Source organism: Pteropus alecto, unplaced genomic scaffold, assembly GCF_000325575.1.
Source record: "Pteropus alecto unplaced genomic scaffold, ASM32557v1 scaffold196, whole genome shotgun sequence".
Taxonomy (NCBI): domain Eukaryota; kingdom Metazoa; phylum Chordata; class Mammalia; order Chiroptera; family Pteropodidae; genus Pteropus; species Pteropus alecto.
In genome coordinates, this window is record NW_006439717.1 from 1,124,363 (window position 1) to 1,133,728 (window position 9,366).

General features: G+C 52.6%; 2 protein-coding genes across 5 annotated transcripts in view; one reads left to right on the top strand and one right to left on the bottom strand.

Annotated features, from left to right (window-relative positions):
- Positions 1 to 1,638, top strand: part of C1QL4 (complement C1q like 4) — a 4,507-nt gene extending 2,869 nt beyond the window's left edge. The window contains exon 2 of the mRNA XM_006916808.3: positions 837 to 1,638. Coding sequence (XP_006916870.1) covers positions 837 to 1,016 — 180 coding nt within the window. The 3' untranslated portion in view covers positions 1,017 to 1,638. The remainder of the gene's footprint in view (positions 1 to 836) is intronic.
- Positions 1,639 to 2,259: 621 nt separating this feature from the next.
- TROAP (trophinin associated protein) lies at positions 2,260 to 8,864 on the bottom strand. Of its 4 annotated transcripts, none has more exons than XM_006916810.3 (15): positions 8,710 to 8,864; positions 8,302 to 8,456; positions 8,018 to 8,204; positions 7,334 to 7,491; positions 7,113 to 7,250; positions 6,839 to 6,921; positions 6,233 to 6,285; positions 5,652 to 5,773; positions 4,587 to 4,703; positions 4,396 to 4,479; positions 4,253 to 4,312; positions 3,859 to 3,993; positions 3,065 to 3,698; positions 2,596 to 2,789; positions 2,260 to 2,435 (listed from the first exon to the last, which is right to left on the bottom strand). In XM_006916810.3, exons 2-15 carry the CDS (start codon positions 8,443 to 8,445, stop codon positions 2,388 to 2,390), a joined length of 2,157 nt encoding a protein of 718 aa, XP_006916872.1. In that variant the 5' UTR covers positions 8,446 to 8,456; positions 8,710 to 8,864; the 3' UTR covers positions 2,260 to 2,387. The 4 variants fall into 4 exon arrangements, with proteins under 4 accessions (XP_006916872.1, XP_015448715.1, XP_015448716.1 ...); XM_015593229.2 differs by lacking the exon at positions 8,710 to 8,864 and adding an exon at positions 8,544 to 8,703; XM_015593230.2 differs by lacking the exons at positions 4,396 to 4,479; positions 8,710 to 8,864 and adding an exon at positions 8,544 to 8,703.
- Positions 8,865 to 9,366: the final 502 nt, after the last annotated feature.

Genomic DNA, 9,366 nt, shown 5'->3' on the forward strand with positions numbered 1-9,366 from the left:
AAGAGCGGGGGGGGCAGGGCTAGTGGCCAGAGGCGACCAACAGCAGGGAGCCAGAGTGGAGGAGGGGCTACCTGTTGGGGCAGAAGGTGACCCCTAGATGGGGGCTCCAGAGGCACCTGGGAGGCAAGAATGCATCATTGCACCTTCCCACTCTTGCATACACACAGATACATCTGTGCCCTATCACTGGGGAAAGGGACCACAAGTTTAGGAGGCCAAATGGGGTTCAGAATCTTAGAACAGCAGGGAGCCAGAGTGGAGGAGGGGCTACCTGTTGGGGCAGAAGGTGACCCCTAGATGGGGGCTCCAGAGGCACCTGGGAGGCAAGAATGCATCATTGCACCTTCCCACTCTTGCATACACACAGATACATCTGTGCCCTATCACTGGGGAAAGGGACCACAAGTTTAGGAGGCCAAATGGGGTTCAGAATCTTAGAATTTATTCTATTGGCTAATTTTATTTTTTAAATGATAATAATAGCAAAGCCTTACAGTGTTTTCTATATATAGTAACTCATTTATATGTAGTAATTCACATGTAGTAACTCATTTAATCTTAACAGACTTAGAAGGTAGTCTCTATTATTACCTCCACCTTATAGCTCAAATTGAGGACCAGAGAAGAAGTGAAACTTGCCCAAGTCACACAGCTAGTGAATGGTGGTGCCCGTGAAGCTCAGCGATCTTCTGGCCTCTACTTGTCCTCTCCAGCTACTACAGCCAGCTCCCCTAGTGCCGGCTTCACAGGCCTAGCTACACCTACTCAGCCAGACCCCTCTCATCACCCCAGGTCCGCACAGGCCGTCAGGGGGTTGTCATGTTCTCTCTTGATAGGTCCGGGCCAGCGCCATTGCCCAGGACGCGGACCAGAACTACGACTACGCCAGCAACAGCGTGATCCTGCACCTGGATGTGGGCGATGAAGTCTTCATCAAGCTGGATGGCGGGAAGGTGCACGGAGGGAACACCAACAAGTACAGCACTTTTTCTGGCTTCATCATCTACCCAGACTGAGCCGGGCCCCATCCCCCACGCATCCCCCTTCTCCTCGGCTCCCCTCCTTACCCACCTTCAACCCGCCCCACCCCAGGCACCACCCCCATCCTTTGAGAGCCTGGCAGTGGAGCAAACCCTCCTGCTCCTGGAGGAAGCCTTAATGGGCGGACTCTTGGTGCTCTGGGGTATAAGTGGCTGGGGAGCGGAGGCCGGGGCAGAGGAGGAGCTGAGCGGCTTGGGAAGGGAACTGGAGCATCAGTGAGCATCGGGCCTATGAGTAAAGTCCGGAGAGGGGCGGAGGTCGTGCTCCTCTCTTCCGCCGGGAGCTAGAGTAATCTCACTAGCCAGACTTGGCATTTAGGGAGGGAGAGACCAGAAACAGGAGACCACATAGGCGGGAGGAGATGTTTGGACTGGGTAGGCACTGGTCCTCTGTCATGACTTTTTCTCAACTTCCCCACCTCCCCTCATCTCCATTTTTTTGGCCCGGTCCAGCAGCCTTCTTGTGAACTGGAGGAACCAGTGAATTTTTTCCTAGCATTTAAAACTCATTCTGTACAGTCCCCATTTCACTCCCATCCTGGCTGGGCCCTGGGGCTACAGCTGTTGTTGTCTCATCCAATAAAGTGAAGTTAGAGAACATGCGTGCCTCTTAACTGGAGCACAGAGTGGGGACAAGTGGCCGACCCATTCCCTTACTCTTCTCAAGGACTCCCACCCTACCAGAGGCAAAAGTTTAGTTCTTCCAGGCAAGGCCTGCCTCTGGGGGAGAAGAGGAGGGTAGTAGTTCAGGGCTTCTGCTGTGATATGAAAAGGGGGAGGTGGGGTGGTATCAGCTTCAGGGGAGCTTTGAGCCTTACACTGTGGGGAGACACCAACCAGAGTAACACTAACACGAGAGGGTTCCAAGGATATGGGTCTGGTTCCTCAGCTTTCTGCCAGATGTAGGAAAAGAGTTGTAAGAGGAGCTCTAATAGGGGATGAGGGAGTTACTGACAGCTCCTGAAAGTGGCACTGATCTCAAGAACAGCAGGTCTACAAAGGCCCACATTTGACCCCCAACACACTTATAGAGCTTGCTGAGCAGTAGTGTGGGCAGGAGTGGGATGACTTCCTCCCTTTAGGCCAGCTCCAATGTGAGGGAGCCTGGAAGATCCCGAGAACCCAGGGCTGGCTCTAAGATGGAGGACACTGCCACCATGTGGGCAACTGGAGAACAACAGCAGTAGCTGGCCTAGGTTAGACTAGATGGAAACAGACATTCTCGACATTGTAGAAACTTTATTAAAGGACAAAAGGGCATCGGTTCGTAGTCCCATGGCATGGACCAACAATAAATAAGGGCTAAAAGGAAGGAGAAGAGTAGGGCAGGAGCAGAAGACAGATGCCTCATGACGGAGAATCCCGAAGGGCAGCAGAACCGACTGGAATAAAACACTGGAGAGAGAGAAGACCGTGTCACAGCCCAACCATCCTTGAATGGAGACAGCCCTTCCCCGGACTTGTGTAAAGGAGCTGAGGTTGGCCCCCTGCCCCACTTCCTACTTCTCACAGGATTGTTGTACAGGCACAACCTGGCTATGGATGGAAGTCTCACCAGGGCTTCCTGCCATTCCAGCAATGTAGCCACAGGGTTGGTGCAGACCCTGGAGGGGACTGAGGGTGGGGCTCGGCTGGTGTAGAAGGCACACTCATCATCCAGGCGCGCCTCATGGAAGCAGTGGATGGCGGTCAGACATGCTTTGAGACGCTGCCTCAGGGCCAGGGTTCCAGGAGCCAAACTGCTGGGGCCTGGGGGCCAAGGACCACAGAGAGTTCAGGGTGGGCTCTGGAGTCCTATACTCCCACCATTACTGCCTTTCTCATTTCTCCACCAAGGACCAAACCAATTAGGAGCACAGGGCTGGAGGCCCAGCTCTGCCCTTCTTCCCGAAGGAGAGCTGGACTGGGGCAGGGCAGGTGGGAGAAAGAAAGCATGGGATCACCTGGTACAGGGCAGGCGATCCCACTCCCAGTGAGAGATGAAAACCTCATTTGTTCACAACTCCTTCGAACCAATTCCTTACCTGCCTGGCCTATTGGGGGCCTCATAGACTGGAGTGAGCGGATAGGGGGGCTGGCACAAAGTGGGCGCTGAGAGGAGAATATCACGCTGGTGGTCGCTGGAGCCCACAGACTGCAGCAGGGTTGTGGGCTGGACTCTGGATTCCTAGGTTCCAGGGAGCAGGCCTCTGATGCCCCAGGTTCTGCCCTAGGGGAGGGCTCTGAGAGTCCAGTTTGCCCCTGGGGGCAGACCTGAAGGGGTCCAGGCTCTACCAGAGGGAAGGCCTCTGATACCTTAGGCTGTTCCTGGGTGGTAGGCTCTGGTATCTCAGGCTCCCTCCTATGACAGGACACTGGGGGGCCTGGCTCTGCTATAGGGCAGAGCTGAGCTACCTCAGGCTCTGCTCTAGGGGAGCACTGTAGTTCTCCACACTCCTCTGAAAGGCAGGGCTTTGGCAGTCCAGATTGTTGTAACAGTTCAGGAAGGTGGAAAGCCTCTGAATTATGCTCTGGGCCATTCAGAGTTCTAGGAATCTCAGCCAACAGGGACTGAAGTTCAACCATATCCAGAGAGGAGGCTTCATTAAGATGGGCACACTTGCCCCGTGCCAGCCCTTCTACCTCCTGTTGCAAAAGCTGCTGCAGGATACTGATGCGCTGTGGGTGGGAGAGAGTATATCTCAGTGTGATGTCAAGATGTGAGTTCAAGTCTCTACTCACACTGTCTTTTTCTCATAACCCCTCTCTTCCTGTTTCTCCCTTCCCCAGCCCAGTCACTGCCCATCAGGCATCAAAGCTGTTGCCCACACAGACCCACCTGCATCTTGAGCTCCTGGAGGTTGGGGGGTGTACTGTGGTGGGGTCCATGAGGATTTGTCACAGGTGGTTTCCCAGTCCCCTCCTGCAACCTTACACAACTCTCCTGGTCAAATAACCGGACTGCAATCTGCTCCTGCCACACGGGAAGAGAGGGACCACATGAGAAAGTCTGGCTGGGGCAGGAAAACCAGTCTGAGTCCCACCCTCATGAGGAAGGGATCAGGTCCCTAACAGACAGGCCCTAGACTGAGATTAGGAGGGACAGCAGAGAAGCAGGGAGAGTTGGAGAGTTAGGTAGCTTTTCCAGAGAGCCCACCTGCCTTATACTGCTGGGCCTCAGGCCAATAGGATAGAGTGAGGGATCACGGCATGGAAAGGCTTTGGGCACTTACCCAGGGCAGGGCAGGCTCTTCAGGGCAAGAATGAGGGGAGAGGCCACTCAAACATCGGGCCTGGACAGAAGTGAGATGTCATAACTCTCCCTGCACCCATTCATTCCCTTCCTATGCCAGCTACCTCCCCTGCCTTCTTTTACCTGCTGAGCTCTGGGGGCTGATGGGATGGGCGTGAACTGGGTTTTGGGGTGAAGGGCGGGACGCCGCAACACTGAGTATGAGCTCTGGGGAGAGATGGGGGTGGCTGAGCAAGGACAAAACCTAGGCCTAGCAGGGATCCCAGCCAGACTGTTCTGCCCCTGCACAGCCCCTAGGAACTGTGGATACAAACCCGAGCTGAGGGGCTAGGGGAGGGGACACGCTGAGCCAGTCCAAAAGGGGATGGACAGGGAATGGATGGTAGCAGCAAACTGCCAGGGGAGGGCATCAGGTTGCAGTCACGACTGTCCTGTGGAAAGGAACAAGGTAGAAAAGTGATCTCTACTCCCTCACCTTCCTAGGACTTGCTCTCACTACAGCAGCCAGTGTGATTCTTTTAAGACCTAATCAAATCACATCACTCCCTTGTTCATTCCCCGTCCCCATGTCTTTCCACTCATGCCAAGTAAAAGCCAAGGTCTTACACTGATTTTTAAATTCTTACCTAGTCTGATCCTGTCATTGCACTAATCTCACTTCCTGTCATTCTCCTTACTCGGTTCAGCCTTGCTGGTATCTCTCTTTTGCTGATCCTTAAATACACTAGGTACATTCCTTCCTCAGGGCCTTTGCATCTGTAGTTCTCCTGGAATGTTGTCCCAGATATCTGTATGGCTCACTCCCTCAACATCTGGTCTTCACTTAAACATCATCTTCTCAATGAGATCCCCTGACCAATCTATTTGAAATTGTAATACCAAACCCCACCCCCACTTCCACTTCCCCTTCAGTGCCTTAATATTTTTTTAGAGAGTATTTATCACCATCTGACATACTACACATTTTACAATGTATTTACTTTTTGCCTCCCCGTTCTAGAATGTGAACTTTTTTAATACTGTATATCCAGAACCTAAAACAGTGCTTGATACACAGTAGCTGATCAATAAATACTTGTGGAGTGAATGAATAAATGCTTTGGTTGACAAATATCAGTTCTCTCAGCATTGAACTGATGGTGAGATGAGTATATACCAGACTGTGACCTCTCATCCCCAGGCCCAAAATACCTGGTGAACAGAGGCTAGTCTTAGTCTGGAGAGGGCTTGGGCCCATCAGGATTAAATCCACACCCAATTCACATCCGAGGCCCAGGACTGCCTGGCTCTACCCACAATCTTCAGTGCTGGTTGCTACTGGGGAATCCCCAAGCATCTCCCTTCCCCACTTTCTCCATCCCAAGAGGGTCCCATCTCACCCTAGTGTGGGTTATCTCTCGGGTTTCTCTTAATGGAACCCACTGCGCCAGACTGAGGGGGCGCCCTCCTCCTTCATCTGAGTGAGTGACAACTTCATGTTCTCCTTCAGGGAGAGAGGAAGCTAGGAGGAGACAGGAAATTTGCTGTAGCATTTGAAGCACTCACCAAAGTCTGGCATAGGCTTTGCAACCTCTAAAGACGGTATGTCAGTTTGATAGCCCCCACTGCCTCATCAGGGGTGGGGACCCATCCAGCATTCCTTTGGAGCCCAGAACTATCTCAATAATCACTTATTAATCTGAGCACCCTGAGTAGGGGTGTGATGGCTCTTAGGCTGAGAAAAGAATAGTGAGCAGAAGGTAAATCTTGTAGGTGGTGGCAGGGAGAATTTAGAAATGGGGACCGCCTTCTTGGTCGCCAATGCAACTGGGCCAACCTGGCCTATCAAGGTCTCTCTCTCTCCAGCTCCTTCTGATCTGGCCTTTCTCCTTTCCCCCAGCCCACTGAGCTTTCTCATCTTGCTCCATACTGTAGGCAGCCCACCTGCCCCTGTTTTCTCCCCATGGCCAGATACACTCACCAGACTGGACTGGGGTCTCCAGGAGCAATCTTGAGGCCTGGCTCACTGAAGTCCTGATGACAATAAGAAAAGCAGCTAGCAGTCACCGAGTACGAAGTATGAGCTGGGCACTGTGCTAACTGCTTTACAAACGTCATCTCATTTCATTCTCACAACCACCTCCAATGATAACATGAACATTATCCTCATTTGACAGATTAAAGAAATTGAAACTTGGAGGTTCAGGCAATCTTGCATAATTAGTAAGTGTCAAGAGTCAGGAATCAAACCCAGATTCCATTTATTGCTACAGTCTGTGGTCTAGCCATTAAACAAGAGACAGTACCTCTCATTTTGGTATCCTTCCCCCACCAACAACCTGAAGAAACTGATGTCCTACTGAGGCCTGGCTATGAAGCTCTGAATCCTATTCCACAAGCTCACCCTGAGCAGTCACAGGGTTCCCCACTTCCCCTCCCGGGTTGATGGGAAGTCCAAAAGCTACTGGAAGGCCCCAGCTCTGAACGACCCTTGTATCAAATAACTGGATCAAACATTGGATCAAACACTGGATCATTTTTTTCAAACACTGGATCATTTTTTTCAAAATGACCCCCTCCTTCTCACCGGCTGCTGCTGCCTGTCTCTCTTCTTAGCTCCTGGAGGCTGGTGCGAGCAGAGGGATGAAAGGAAGGTCCTGAAGGTGGAATCTGACTCATAGAAGCAGAAGAAAAAAGTAGAATCAGAGGTGGCCCCAAACTTTCAGGCCTCACCACCAACCCCATCTGCCTCCATAGAAACCTTTTGGCTCATCATGAAGTATCTTCTCTCCCAAGGCCTAGCTTTGTTCCTGGAAGGAGCTCCCAGAAACACTGAGTATCAGCCCATCAAGGGCACTCACCAGAGCCTCAAGCCTCTGGGCACACAAGGTCCGGCTGCAGGGTCCTGGTCCCTCAAGCCTCGAAAAGCAGGAAGCCCTGGCAGGGTCTGGTCGGTGTGTGGGAGTTCTCGGGGCCAAATATGCAGAGACCCGGGCACCCTAGGACCCCAAAACAGGCTATCAGCTTAGGATTCCCTCCTCGGTCTACCCCAGCCTGATCTCCTCATATCCTGTCTCATTACCTGGCCCCTCCGGATGGTGCCTCCCTGGCTCCCTCGAACCAGTACTCTCTGAGCCAGACTGGGCTGGCGCCCCAGGCGACAGCTCTTCACCCCCTCACCTGACAGGATGGTGGCCAGGGCCTCAGGGTCAGCCACAAACTCTACGACTCCTGGAACCTCTGCAAGGGAAGAGAAGGAATGGTGAGAAGGAACAGGAAGTGGGAAGGCTGAGGGGCCAGGTACCCTAGTGTGGTCACCTTGAGGTTCAAAAGTGAGCCAAAGAGACTCATAAATTGGACTCAACTCACCAAACGTTCACAGAACTTTGTTCTATGTAAGTTAATACTCTAGGTCCTGGGGCTCAGAGATGAATAAGACAAAGACTTCATCCTCAAGAAGCTATCATCGAACTATACAGAGGTAACAGACTCAAGCCAAAGTATGGACATGTTATAAAAGAGTATTGTAAGCTCTTAGAACACAGAGCAATTGATTGTGACTGGGGAGCTGGAAAAGGTTTTGGAAGGGATGACATTTTGCTGAAGGAAGGAGAGAACTTCTGAGAGCAAAGAGCTTTCCAGAAGCAGGGATGAGTACTCATTGTCAGCAGGAGACTGGAATGAGTGCAAAGCCCTAAACCCCACTATGTCTATCCCATTCTCCCACTCGGCCAAGGAGACTGTGTTGTAGGCCTCCAACAGGTACCTGTCTGGGGAGAGGGCCCAGGCCTCACATTTTGTCCCCTAGGGCTAGGCCTGAGCTCCTCCAAGGGGTTCCGGTGCTTAGTGCTCCCCACCAATCTCTCTGATTTCTCTGTTTGATGTGTGGCTTTCGGTCTGGGGCCTGCTGAATCAACGAGGGGACGCTGAATACTGAATTTCTGCTCCAAACTCTAGGGGAAAGAAAGACAAAAAGTTCAGCGTTGGGGTGCATTGCTTCTGTGTGCTGCTTCCTGTAGCTACTATCTTCATCTACCAGGGCCCTCTTACCTTTGGATCTTGGTTTTCCTGGTCCAGGGCGCAGGCCTTGACTGTGGGGAGAGGCGGGCCTCTCTTCGAGCGGACCGGAATCTTGCTAGGGGTGGGTGATACACCCCGGAGGAGAGGATCCCTCTTGGTTTGGAAGGTGGTCATGACGGCTACAACTGAGATGGGAAAGAAGGCAAGTTCAGGGATCCAAGGGCAGCCAGTTCGAGGTTTCGGTCCGTTCCTCACATCCCTGATACTCCCACCTTGGCCCAAATCCATGCTCCTAGAAAACTCGGCGCCTGCAAGGCCGCTCTTCTGGTACCACCTCTAGACAACTTGAGCCTACTCTTTCGCCCTGGGACCTTGAGCTGCCTCTCTTCCTTATAAACCTCCACAGCCCTCATTCCTTCCAAGATCCCTGTGCCGCACCTTCCCCAGAAGCCCTCAGGGTCGCCCCCACTTCTTCGCTTTCTCCCTGACTTGAGTTCTGCTGCAGCTACTTCCCCAATTTGTAAAATACGCCAAGCCCCTGATTGGCTCGTCCGCGCTCCTGCCGGAGGCGCGTGACACCTGACTCAGCCGTCCAGTGCGCAGGCTTCGGAGGCGGGGTCCAAAATAGGACTAGTTGTTGAACCACTTTCTGGCCAGGAAAAAAAAACTGATCCGGTTCAATCAGCCAATCCGAGAGCGGAGAGCAGCGTGGAAGGCGGGGAAAGAGGAAGGAGGAGGCAGTTCTGAGGCCGGGGAAGGCGTGGCACCCCGATTGTGGGCAACAACGGGCGCCTTCGTACTCTCGCGAGGTCTCGGGACTGGAGAGGGAAAGACCGTTCTCGCGGCATTTTGGGAAGGGCTTGTTGTCCTGATTACGGTTGTCCGTGTGGGCGGCTAGTGGGAACCCCTGACTCATCTCTAACCTGAGTGTGGCGTCAAGCTTTGGGGTCGCCATTACAGACACATAAAAAACATCGTGCTACGGACGAAGCATCACTCTCCCTCCTGTACTCTGCCTTCCAACTCCACTACCTATTTCAATTCGTCAGATTTGTCCTGTTCCTTCTAGTCTATGTCTGGAATGCCTCTTGTTTG